The following is a 13,270-nucleotide window of genomic DNA, read 5'->3' as shown; positions in this document are numbered from 1 at the left end:
TGCTTTATGGGGCAGTCTTTCCTTTCTAAGTTTGGAAAGGAAGAGAACCATTTTTTAAGTGCTTGCTTTGAGCTAAGCAGTGTACAGGGTATTTGACCGTGCCATTTAATCTCCACAGTAGCCCTTTCAAGTGAGAATCATTATGGTCATCTGATAGGTCAGGAAATTGAGATTTAAGATTTATTAAAGAGATTTAATTTTTTTTTAACGTTTATTTATTTTTGAGACAGAGACACAGCATGAACGGGGGAGGGGCAGAGAGAGAGGGAGACACAGAATCGGAAGCAGGCTCCAGGCTCTGAGCCATCAGCCCAGAGCCCGACGCGGGGCTCGAACCCGCGGACCGCGAGATCGTGACCTGAGCTGAAGTCGGACACTTAACCGACTGAGCCACCGAGGCGCCCCTAAAGAGATTTAAATAACCTTCCCAAGATCTCATACCAGTCAAATGGGATATCCAGGCCTGACAGACTCCAAAATCCACATTCATTCCTACACTTAGTTTATAATACCTGAAGGGGGATTCTGTGTATATTAATAATTTACATTTTACATAGTGGCATAAAAATATTAGTAAATTTTTATGCATCTTATTTGACTCCTTGTAACAAACTTTTGAAAGTAGCTATAACTTCAACTTCCCAGGTAATAGTATTTTGTGTTAGTGATGTGCTTTGCTGCAAATTCTACAGCTAGAAAGTAGTGGGAGCTACGGCTGTAAGCAAACCTTCCTGGCTTAAAATCTGATATTCTTTCTATTTTATCATACACATAAAAACAAAGGAATTCTTTATATCATATACAAATTACATTTGACACAGTGTAGGAGCTAAACATGCCATAATAAAATTAGCTGGAGTCTTTTAAAAGATCATACAAAGCAAACTCCTCATTCACACTGAAAGTCAAGACAGAGGTTGACTCCTCCAGGAACACTTCTCTAGTTGTAGAGCTGGGACTATAATCAGGGGTCTTCACACGCTCATGCTCTGCTTTTATTGTTAAAAAGTTTGTGTTTAATATGTCTAGGTCTTTCCCCTTGATTCCCTCTTTCATTCACATGTTTTGGATTTCAAAGCCTCCAGTAAATTTTCCCTCCCATCCGGTGTCTCCCAGCAACCAGGTTGGGTTCTTCCCACAGGTAATGGTATTTGTGTATCTTTCTTGTGTATCTTTCCAGAGATATTTTATGCACCATAAAGCAAGTAGGTAAACTATTTAACAACATATCTTGGAGATTACTCCACATTATTAGTACATGAAGTCATTCTTTTTTTAATGGCTGCATTCATATTGAGTGAGTGTTTTATAATTTAAGCAGTCATTTACTGAAGGACATTTAAGTTGCTTCCATTCTTTTAGATTAAAAAAAATTCAATAATGAATAATCTTGTACATGTTGTTTCCTATGAACAGATGTATTGGTAAGATACATTTCCAGAAGTGAAATTGCTAGATCAAAAAGTGTGTGTGTGTGTGTGTGTGTGTATGTATAATGTTTTATGTTGCCATCCTTAGACCTTTATTCTTAATGTAGAAATGGAGTGTTTTCATTTTGAATGAAACTTTTAATTTTTTTTCTATTTGGCAATAGCAGTTTATAATTTTAAAGGTAAGTTATTTTAAGAGTAACAAGATTTCTTTTTTAAACTGGTGCATGTTGCATGCTTTGATGTTAATGTGGCAGATTAAAGAAAGTGTAATGGAAGTGGTGTTGCTTTGGAGTCAGACCTGAATTTGGATCTCAGTTCTACCAACCTACTGACTTTGTGACCTCTGATAGGTCATTTAGCTGCTGAGCCTCAATGATCTCATCGGGAACAATACCAGCCTTACAGAGTTGTTGTGTAGAACTACTGTATTTCATTGATTCTAAGAGACATTTCCCCCTGCATTCTGGTGTCTCTGACATTGAGAGGCTTCATAATCAAAGACATGCCATAGTTGATGTTTTTTTATTCTTTCTTGGCACATAAATTAATGTTGGTCTTAAATTTGATGGCATATTAGAATTGATGAAGTAGGGTAGTAACTGGCACAAGTGAACTGTGCTAGGGTATGGTATAGGCAGAGCAAGTTCAGTGTGATGGGGAAAGTTCAGGGTTGAGGTGGACTGGATGGGTGTTAGGGGAGAAGGAATGTATAGCAATGGAAGTTTTGTTCTAGGTAGCAGTTACCACAAGCAGATGCACCGCATAGTAGAAGGATAGTGCAGTTGGTTGATGGAGCACAAGGGCAGATATAACCCACAAATCTGGGTATATGGAAGTTGGAATTATGGCAGATTGTTGGTTGGTAACAGGACTCTGGTCCGGGATTGAGATTTAGGAACTGTGTACTAATTTAAGGTAGGAAGACTTTAAAATAACGGGGCTATAGGAAAAAATTTTGCAAATGATAGATCTTGTGAGGGATTTGTATCCAGAATATATAAGGAACTCTTACAGCGAACAGTAAAAAGGCAACCCAGTTTAAAAGTGGGCAAAGATTTGAGCAGACATTTGTCCAAAGAAGGTACACAAATGGACAATAAGCATGTGAAAAGATACTCAATATCCTGTTAGGGGAAATGCCAATGAAAACTGTAAGGAGGGGCACCTGGCTGACTCAGTCATTAGAGCACGTGACTCTTGATCTTGCAGTTGTAAGTTTGAGCCTCATGTTGGGTGTAGAGATTACTTAAAAAAAAAAAAAATAAAAAAAAGTGTAAGGAGACATTACTGTACATCCACTAGGATGGCTAGAATTAAAAAGACACGTACATGTTCAGCAATAAGTATTGGTGAGGATACTGAGAAATTAGAACCCTCAAACACTGTTGATGGGAATGTAAAATGGCATAGCTACTTGGAAAACAAATGGCAGTTCTTCAAAAAGTTGAACATAGAGTTACAGTATGACCCAGCAATCCCACCATTAGATACGTACCCAAGAAAAGTGAAAGCATATGTTCACCCAGAAGACTATACATGAATGTTCATGGCAGCATCATTCATAATAGCCAAAATATAAAAACAACTCAAATGTCCATTACCTGATATGATATATCCATGTGATGGCATATCACTGAGAAAGGAATGAGAAACAAAGTACTGATACATGCTGCAACATGGATGAACGTTAAAAATGTATGCTAATAAGTAAAAGAAGCCAAACCCAAAAGACCACATGATGTATGACTGGATTTACATGAAATGTCCCGATGGGTGGTTTAGTGGTCCTAGGAGTGGGAGGGGATGGGACAAGGGGAAAAGACTGCTAAGGGGTATAGGATTCCTTTTGGGGGTAGTGAAAATGTTCTGGAATTAGACAGTGATGATGGTTGCACAGCCTTGTGAATTACTAAAAACTGTTGAACAACATACTTTAAATGGGTGAATTTTATGGTATGTGAATTATATTCCAATAAAGCTCTTAAAAAGAGGCCCTAGTTCTAGGAATGGCCTGGATTACTTAGCAGATTTCCAGTAGAAGAAAAGAGTTAAGTGTAGCAGCAGCCAATTATAACAGTTGGAACCCTGTGTTGATTGGGAAAGTCTGAGAAGAGGGTGGAGAGATGGTGATGTCGGGGTTGGGAATGAAACAGAAGCAGTTATCAGCATTGTTACTGTCCTGCTAAGGTCAGGCAAGTAAGAGCTAATAGTGCTGAGACTCTGAATGTGGATCTTGTAATGGTTGAAAATGCTTCCTGCCTAAAGTCAGTATTGGCTCTGAGGTCTGTGTGAGGTTCCCCCCCCGCCGCCACGGGAGGACTCTGATATGGACAGGAAGGATACAGAGATGGGACCCAGGTGAGGCCTGAACAGTTGCATGCCCCAGAGTTCAGGGGCTGTCTTGTTCATCTAAAATGTCCCACAGAGGCCAGTTGTTTAGGCAGCTCCAGTCCACATGAGGGTAGAGATAAGGAAGAATAACCTAGCTAAGGTAATAGCTATCAGAATAGGAAGGATGGGGTGGATAGGGACATTCCCTAGGAGATGAGATTCATTAAAGCAAGAACTGAAAGACACCATAAAGACTTGGTGTGCCAAAGGGAACATCATGGGATTTACTCAAACTTCCCATGGGGATAATATGAGCTATTCATTAATGTCCACATATCATACATATTTAGGCTTACGGCCCTCTGTTTATCACTTGTATCTGTGCCAGTTGTCATTGTACTTTAAAAAAATTGTTAATTCTTATCCTTAGGACTTCATTTAGGCTTTATATGTTATCTTTTGAAATGAGACTGCAATTATTGCAGGATGAGAGCAAATGAATAACTATTAAGTTCAAACAAGGGAAATAAACTCTATCATGCTGTAGGTAGAGGCCTCTGGCTTTCAGTTGCTCATTGGTTTCTAAATATTATGGCAGCTCTGAAGGATGGATATGTAGTTGTGTAGGCAGTACCTGAGTTAAGCTTGTCTTACCTACTAGTAATCTGTATATATGAATGCTGGTTATATAGCCTTGGCAGCCTCCCCACCCCCTTATCAAAATCACTCCCCTGGTACTGTGAACCAAAAATTTTTAGTTCACACGCAGTTCCTTAGTTTTACAAGTTGATAGGGTTTGTGGAGGGAAGGGAAAGAAGGAAAGAGGAAATCCTTTCTCTTTCCTTTTAAAGCCTGTGGGTTCAAGAGGATTAAAAGAATTGAGGAGTAAGGTAACGCTCCCTTTGGTGAGCTGACATCATGAAATGGTGGTTTACACCCTGAATAATTTTCCTTTCACAGAGTCTGAAGCTTTTCTTTCTCTTTTTGACCTGTGCCAAAAATGTTACTAAAGATTCATTTTGGTTTAGAATTTTGCTTTTTAAATTTTTTTTTTAACGTCTATTCATTTTTGAGACAGAGAGAGACAGAGAGCATGAATAGGGGAAAGTCAGAGAGAGAGGGAGACACAGAATCTGAAACAGGCTCCAGGCTCTGAGCTGTCAGCACAGAGTCTGACGCAGGGCTTGAACTCATGGACCGCGAGATCATGACCTGAGCCGAAGTCGGATGCCCAACCGACTGAGCCACCCAGGTGCCCCAGAATTTTGCTTTTTAAAAGAGCAAGCATCACTTGAAGGGGTGAGCTAGGGGTGAACTCCTACCACAACGTGCTCTAATTTGGACTGATGATTTTCCACCTAGTGCCTCTGGGTGAGATCTAGCTTTCCTGAGGGATTGTTAGTTTTGATTTGAGAGCAGAGAATGGAAGGAATGGTGGGGAGAGTAGTAAGTGGTTTTCTACTTAGAACATTTTCAGAGGGAAGCTGAAGCTAGGGTAAGAGTGGGGTAATGGGAAGTTGGGGCAGGATGATGCAGCTGGGTTGTCCAAGGGGTGCCCCAAAGATAAACTTTTCCTCATTGGTGCAGCTTCTACCTGGCTGTCTGCCCTGGGAAAGGAAAGGAAGGGAAATTCCCTTCCCATCTCTTCTTGGGCCAAATGCCTCTGCTTCAGAGGTTAGAATAGAATTCAGGGTTAATACTGGCTTGGGACCATATTTCAATGGTAGCTCTTGTGGTCTGGCCTTATGGACCTAAACACAGATGAGAACAATTTTTCCCTGGGGAAATGAGCACCAACTGACTTAGAAACAAACATTTGAAATAGAACCAGTTTGTAAGTTGACTTTTGTACTGTACTTTTTCTCATTCCATACCAGGCCCATCGGTTTGCAACCGAATACTTCACTTGAGGTGTGAGTATCATCCTTGAGATGGTACAGAAGTCACATGAAAGGCACAGGGTGGCTATAGACAGTCTGACACAATTAGCAACATTGACTGAAGGCCTGAGTTTTGTTAAGAAGAAACTAAAAGGATTACTGGACTTAGGGTATTCTTTATTCTGCATTAGAGTCCTGGAAGATCCATTATGGGGATCTCCGTAATTATACATGTTAGGTTAAATGAAATACTAATTGCAGTCAGGAAAAAATATGTCCTTGAGTAAAGGAATATCAACTATATTGGAAACATTTGACATAACAATAAGAGAGGGTGTTGCAGGGAACAAAGGTTCTCTGTGACTTGACAGCTGCTGTTAAAAAGTGACACCAGGAAGAGCCTGACTCTGGCCCCAGCTGCCTGAAGTTGTTGCAGCCTTCTCTAGTGTTACCAGAGGGATTTACACTGCTCTTGTCTTAGCAAACAGAGGCACTGATAGATAGCTAACCAGGTCCTTGTGCTCTGGGAAATAAATTTCTGACTTCTCATTATAATCTTCGTACCTAGAGCATTTTTTAAGTATTCCAGTATTTTGAGGTTCTGACTATATGCAGTGTACTTTGCTTATTAACTCCAAGAAAGTTCTAAGAAGCATGAGGTAGGCCTTGGACATCAAATCTAGTTGGAAATCTATAACAGGGCTTTAACTGGAATTCTACCATATTTGAGTTTCTCTTGAAGCTTGAGAGGCTGAGAATAAAGCAATAGTTACCAGGTTACCTTCATATTCAAGAACTTGCCTAAGGTGGCCTTAACTTGGTTTTGCACATTTAGCCCATTCTTTATCCCCAGTAAATAAAGTGTGGAGAGCTAAGGGTTCTAAGACCAGGATGTTTTTAGAGAGAGTTGTTAGTTTGTGGTGTGTTCTGTGTCTTTTCCTACCTCCACACATAGCTTCTAGAGAGCAGGATGCTTCTCTTAAACCCCTTTCATTGAAGCCAAATGATAAGGGAATGTCTACTAGAATCATTCTGAGAACTCGACATGTATCCCTGGTATTTGGTAGAGTATAATGAATAGTATGAGAATCTGTGGATCCATAGGAAAGCAGAGAGAAAGGAAGAAGGCTGTATAGTTAGTAAGTAATCTGTATTTCAGAGATAGTAGTGTTTCCTTGAGCCTCTGGATAGAACCAGGTTAAACCCTTCTAAAGAGGGATGCTGTGCATGGCCACCTAGAAGATGATATGAACCAGGATGGAAATGGAAATTCCAGGATTTGAGGGTTAGAAGTGTAAATAGCTGCTTCTCACTAAAGTCATGGGAATTGCACATGGAGGGTCTCATGTAAGATTCTTCCAGGAAACCCACAGAAAGTTAGCATGGGAACCAGATTTCATTGGTGAGGCCTTTCAACTCCCCTTACCTCTCCCCAGCCCTTCAGTTCCAAAACTGAAGGAGCCAGAGGTAGCCTCGTTAGAGGTAGAAGAGATGCAAAATGGGGAAAGAAAGAATATTTGACTAGTGCCCCCTGCCACACCCCCACTCCACTGCAGACTTCTTGAAAGCTCTATCTCAGAAGGGAGAAAGAAGCTTTTTAATTTAGATGATATTGACTAATTGTCAATACTAGACATCTTAACTATTGAAATCATGATGTTTTGGGGCTGATAGTGATTGAACAATTATGTATAATCAAAGAGTGATTGGAAAAAATTAGGAGACGTGTTAGATTTCATTCAGGAGCAAGGAAGAGCTTGCACACGGAAGAGCTTTGAAGGAAAGTATGCTTCTACTCTTTTGAGTTTAGCTCAGTGCATCATTTATACATTCACATGTACACATATATGAAAAGATAAGCAATTGGAAAAGGAAAATGTAAGTATCAGTTCCAAGGTATATATAAAGTTTGGTGTATATATTTTCCAAATCACAGTCTACAGTACTTGAAGTTGGGGAAATCCAGACCTGTCACCTTAAGGATAAGAGAAATTAAGGCATATTGAGATTGTTTTCTGGTTGGGGTGTTGAAGGCCTTGCAAAGGAAGTAAGGTATGGATTGGATTGGCCTTCATTAGCTAAGACTTACAAGGGCCTACTGTGTGTCATAGGCTGTACTTTGTATTCCACATACAGTAGTTTTACTTTTCACAACAATCCTGCAAGCTCAGTATTATTTCCATCTTAACAGACATGGAAACTGAGGTTCAGACAGGTTAAATGTGGTGCTTTAATTTCCCATAGGTAGTAAAAGTAGCTGAACTGTATTCTGGTCTGTATAACTCAGGCTCTTTCCACTCCATCCTGCTGCTTCCCTGGTGGCCCCACACACTAGGACACTGTGGTGGGATGAGGCAGTGGAACCTAGGCAGACAGACAGTCCTAGCCAGGAAGAGAATGGGGCATACACTGCTCTCTCTGGCCAGGCTTTTCCGTGGCTGCCTCCGGGCAGCTGTGCTCCGCCCCTTGGGTCAGAGGTTTCTCTTTTCCCATGATCCTTCAGTGCTGCATCTGAAGCAGGCACTGGGACATGCCCTCCTTAAATTATCCCTCTTCTTACCCTTTTCTGTTAAGAAAATGGGCTTTAGAGATGTTAATCAGTTTACCCAAGGACTCTAGTAGTGGAACGGTATCTGGGTTTGAATTTTAGGTTTTTCAGACCCTGGAGCCCATAAGTTTTCTTCTCATCATGCTGTTACCAACAAAGACTTTATAAGTGCTTGTATTAATAGAAAATGGGCCCTTAGGAAACATGTTTTGGTTTATTCTATCATAATTGAAAAAAAAACATAATACAGATTTTATGGATAGAATTAAGAATAGGAAAGTACTGACTTGGAGTGGAGGGGAGCAGAGAACCACAGAATTCTGTACCTGGAATGTTTCATGATGTGGATTCTGTGTGTAGTGTGGGGGAAAAGGGTGAGCTGACTAGGATGTCAAGAAAAAAAGTCTCCCTTTCCCCTCCTCCTGTACCCCATGTTTTTAGAGGACTCCTGAGACTTTCCTGAAAATGGCACTGTGCTCAGAAATGTCCTGTCGTTTGTTTAAAACTCCCCAGTGGCACTTTAGATCTAGCCTCCTGTCTTTACATATGCAAGGGTAGTGAATTTAACCAGTGTGCTAGATTTACGGAGTTCCACACAATTTCCAGTACATTACCCGTCCCAGTGTATAGACCAGACACCGCTCTGTGGCAGTGCTTGGGAACTGCACTCTCACCAGTAGCTGGGGGTCAGGAGAAAGTGGGCTCTCACTCACCCACTGAATGCAGAAGTGGCCTCAGCCTATTCTCTTTCCTCCCCTTCCCCCTTCCATTTCTTCCTTAAGGCTGCTGTGAATGGGAAGATGGCGAGCTGGCAATTCTCTTAAGCCAAGCAGAATTCCTGTTGTGCAATCTAGTGGCATATAATCAGGAATACTATTCCTGCCATCACAGCATAATGCTCTTGTGTTACTAAGGGCTTCTGATGACCTTACCCAAGCCAGGTTGTCAGATTTTATCAGGGGGAAATAGACTCCCTGTGTGAATGGGATAGCTTCCCTAATTCTAAACTTTTCTCTGTATATCTTAACCTTAAAGAGACTTAGCTCTATTTGCCCCTCTTACTACCTGGAAGGCATCCTGCCCTTTGAAAGCAGGCGTTCTCTTTCTTTCCGGGATCCTTCTGCATGCATTCTTTCTTGTGATACCAAGAAAGCACATTACTTTCTCTTTGCTGTCCCCCTTCCCTCTTCTTTACTGTTCTCTATGGTCTTCTGCTATGCAAATACTGTACTTATTTTTTTCTTACAATCTGCTATAGAATATCCTTTCTGGACTGTGGTTGGTAACTTCTAGCAGCCTCAGGAGAGAGACTGTATTCTTTTTTGGCAAATTGCTGGACTATGTTTATAAGTGAGTGTACACACAGTTCCTATAGGAGTAGGGTATTAACCACTTATGTTTTGTTGCCTTCTGAACTAGCATGGTATTGGCATTTTATGCTGTTTCAGTTCTTTGGCCGGTACATTTAACATTCTCTATTCCTCTCACCCACAGCCACAGCGCAGTTACTGGGTGTTGTCTAAAAAGCAGTGGGCTCTGTGAAAATAGGGCCTTGTCCCTGTGATGCTCTCTATAAATAACTGTCAAACGAATGAAACCAGGATAGCAAGAGCAATTGGCTGAGGACTTCAGGTAGTGAAAAATAAGGCTTCGAATGGTGAGCAGCACAGATCAAACTAGAAGGATTTGCATGTTGTGTAAAGTACTGAATCCTGTAAACAGTAGGGGGCCATTAAATTCATGTGTCTTATATAGAGGTGTAATTTGTATATGTACAAAAATGCACACAGCTTGTGTACAGCTTGATGAATTTTTACCTATGTGTGTATCTGTGTAATTACTGCTCAGGTTCCAGACAATATCTCCAAAACTCCAGATGGGGAGATTATCTTGACTCACAACATTTTGGATACCAAGTCCCAAGGTTGGTTTGTGGTATAAGCAGGATTGGAATTATTACAGCTGTCCCTGGGATTAATGAGTCTTTATACTTGAATAAAAACACTAACTCATATCCTCTAATTGCGTGACAGAAATAATAATACAGTGTGGTTAACATTTATCAATCATCAGCATGTCTTGGCACTTTATAAATATTTCTTCAGTTTATCTGCTCCAGGAGGGTTTGTTACTGTCCTATTTTACAGATGCTAAAGGTCAGAGAAGTAACATGTCTCAGTTTCCACAGCTAGAAAGTGGCACAGTTAGTATCAAATCCAGCACTGTCCATCACCAGAGACTGATTTCTTGTTGGTGATATGCTACCTTAAATATCTGGTGCCTGGGTTTAAGTAACAGAAACATTATGTCTTCATAGTGGGAGAGGATGATTATATACGTTACCTGCTACCTGCACAGGAAGAATGCTCTTTTTAGGCACATTGTGACTTGTGGCTTATAGGAATTTTGAGAGAGAAGAGGGTTTTGGATTCTGTGTCAGTCAGGGCCTGGAGCGGTGTTCCTTAGGATGAATTTTTTTTTTTTTTTTTTAACATTTATTCAGTTTTGAAAGGCAGAGGGAGACAGAGCGTGAATGGGGGAGGGGCAGAGAAAGAGGGACACACAGAATCTGTCAGCCCAGAGCCCGATGCGGGGCTCCAACTCACGGACTGCGACATCATGACCTGAGCCGAAGTTGGCCGCCCAACCGACTGAGCCACCCAGGCGCCCCTTAGGATGAATTTTTATGAAGGAGAAAGATGCTTACAAAGAGGATGGCTCCTTAAAATCGATATATAGCAACAAGGCGATGGTCCCTACAGGTGCAGTTTGAAAACAGGACACATTGAAGATGAAATGTAGACCTAAATATCTAGAAATTCCAGCAATTAGTTTGCCTTAAAAATTAGTATCAGTGAAACAAGTGCATGCCAGTGTTAGTTAGCTAAGTGGCAAAATTTTTATTACGTTTCAGGAGCTAAGATGGCCAAAGAAAATGTGAAACTTAAATAGCCACTAAAAGGAAAACAAAATTTGTTTTAATGGCCCTCAAAGTTACTTAAACCCACTTATCTTCTACATACCTTAATGTCTTAATTCTGTCTCAACAGTGCAAAAAAAAAAAAAAAACAACCCTGTCATATCGAAAGAATTTTAGTTATTCATGATTAAAATATATTTAATATTTGTCCATTATTTTTTCAAAGTGGGAAGGACAGTGCAGCACATTTTAGCACATTTAGGTATAAACTGGGAGTAGTCAATAAAATTCAGGTTTTACAAGATGAAAAGCATGGCAGGAAGTATCCGATTCTTGCTGAGGAACCTGTTTCAGGAAACTAATCTTAAAAAGATGTAAACAGCATGCTTTTATCCAACTTGCTTGGGGAAAGACTGCAGTTTTAAGTTGTTTAGAATAGTGGGCATAAAGGTACTATTTGTTGCCAGTTGTATCACTTTTTGAAGAGGTGCGGAGGCCAAAAAGTATAATCTCTGTTTTGATATCTGTTTATTTTTAAATGGGAATAGGGTGGTGATGGAGATGGATTTCTACTCAGAGCTGCTCTTGTTGGTAAATGTTTCTTTTACTGACTTTGTTGTAAAAACAAAACAAAACAAAAAAAACCCCCTGCATTTAAGCAATTAAAGTTAATCCTAAAATATAAATAAAGTATGGAAAGTGTCCTTCAAAAATACAATATATGAGGTCATAGTAGTAGCAAGCAGATCTGTGTCTCCTTCCCACCCCCAACTCCCCAACCAGGAGTTTCTTTAGAAGTCTTGTTCAGAGTGCCTACTTCTGAGTAGCTTCTTGGTGTTTGCATACTACACATGCCGGGGGTTGTCACTTAAGAATGCTGTGTCCCTGGAGCCAGCAGGTCTAGCTGCCAGGAACCCTTGCCTGAAGAATGGCTGAACCCCTTTGGCTCTGGCTCCCAGCATTATTAAGCTGCCTTCCTCCAAGTCATTCCCTCAGATTTGGTAATGAGCCAGGGGGAAAGTAGGCTTTGAGGAAGTCAGTCAAGAGGGGAGAGCAAAGGAGATGCTCAGAACAAAAGAAGGATGATGTCAGTGTCCTAGTTAGTGCCCTTTTAAGAAGTGGGAAATAAGTCTCTTTGAGTCTTATTGTCGCTGTTTTCTTTTTAAAACCTTTAAAAAACGGTGAAGTGTAGTACACAAAACATTTTTAACTGGCTCACTGAGATTCTTCCCTTCCTGCTCTGCTACCTTAACTGTCCTTTCTTCTGCTGATTTCAGAAGATAAGTTGGGAGGCTTTGCTAACAGAGAAAGACAGAAATAGATGCTAGAGATGAAAAAAAAAAAACAAAAATACCAGTGAACGAGTAAGTTTGAGATCCCAGCCAAAAGAAAAAAAAAATTCCGAAATCATGTTTCCTTATGATAATACACAAGGCAAATGAATGGGAAAAAATCAAGTATGAGGAAAGAAGGGGAGAAATGAAGGTGGGGTGTGGGATCTTCCAGGCTGTTTGTCTTCCTTTGTTTCAGACTCCTTTGTTCTTAGAACTGATGCTTACCCCTGGGTTGCAGATAGACTTGAATTATAACTGTGTTTTTCCTATTTTTATAAGACTGTGAGCACTGTGTGTGTGTGTGTGTGTGTGTGTGTGTGTGTGTGTGTATGTGTATACACCCATCTTAGGTATATATAATTGAAAAAATTATATATAATTATGAAAACACTGCATTAGGTCTTTTGCAGTCTTCTTGCATATATCAGATAGGAGGATTCAGAGATATCAGTACGTTTTCTCCACTTGGAAGCTACTCTGAATACGTTTTATTCAGTTGGAAACCAACTGTAGTAGGATACTACTATTTTTGTAAACCAAATAAGGTAGTAAACGTTTATTAAGGTTTAGTAGGAGAAACCTTAATACAATGAAACTATTGCTGTTCATTCTGGATCAGTGAGATTTGATAAAGTTAATTGGTACTTGGGTGGGCAAGTAAACATAAATTTAAAAATGAGGTTATTTTTCTTACAGTCCTATTTTGTGACGGATTATGACCCAACCATCGAGGATTCCTACACAAAGCAGTGTGTGATAGATGACAGAGCAGCCCGGCTAGATAGTAAGTAATCTTCCTTTATTTGATAGTTTACATATCATAT

The 13,270-nt window shown here is 40.2% G+C and overlaps 1 protein-coding gene across 4 annotated transcripts in view; it reads left to right on the top strand.

The window, feature by feature from the left end:
• RRAS2 (RAS related 2) overlaps nucleotides 1-13,270 on the top strand; it is a 75,418-nt gene that overhangs the window by 45,958 nt on the left and 16,190 nt on the right. For all 4 annotated transcript variants that reach the window (XM_047876860.1, XM_047876861.1, XM_047876862.1 and 1 more), the window contains exon 2: nucleotides 13,143-13,230. In XM_047876860.1, coding sequence (XP_047732816.1) covers nucleotides 13,143-13,230 — 88 coding nt within the window. The remainder of the gene's footprint in view (nucleotides 1-13,142; nucleotides 13,231-13,270) is intronic.

Source organism: Prionailurus viverrinus, chromosome D1 (genome assembly GCF_022837055.1).
Source record: "Prionailurus viverrinus isolate Anna chromosome D1, UM_Priviv_1.0, whole genome shotgun sequence".
NCBI classification, from domain to species: domain Eukaryota; kingdom Metazoa; phylum Chordata; class Mammalia; order Carnivora; family Felidae; genus Prionailurus; species Prionailurus viverrinus.
The sequence above is the reverse complement of the archived record's forward strand: the minus strand, read 5'-3'. Positions and strand labels throughout refer to the sequence as shown.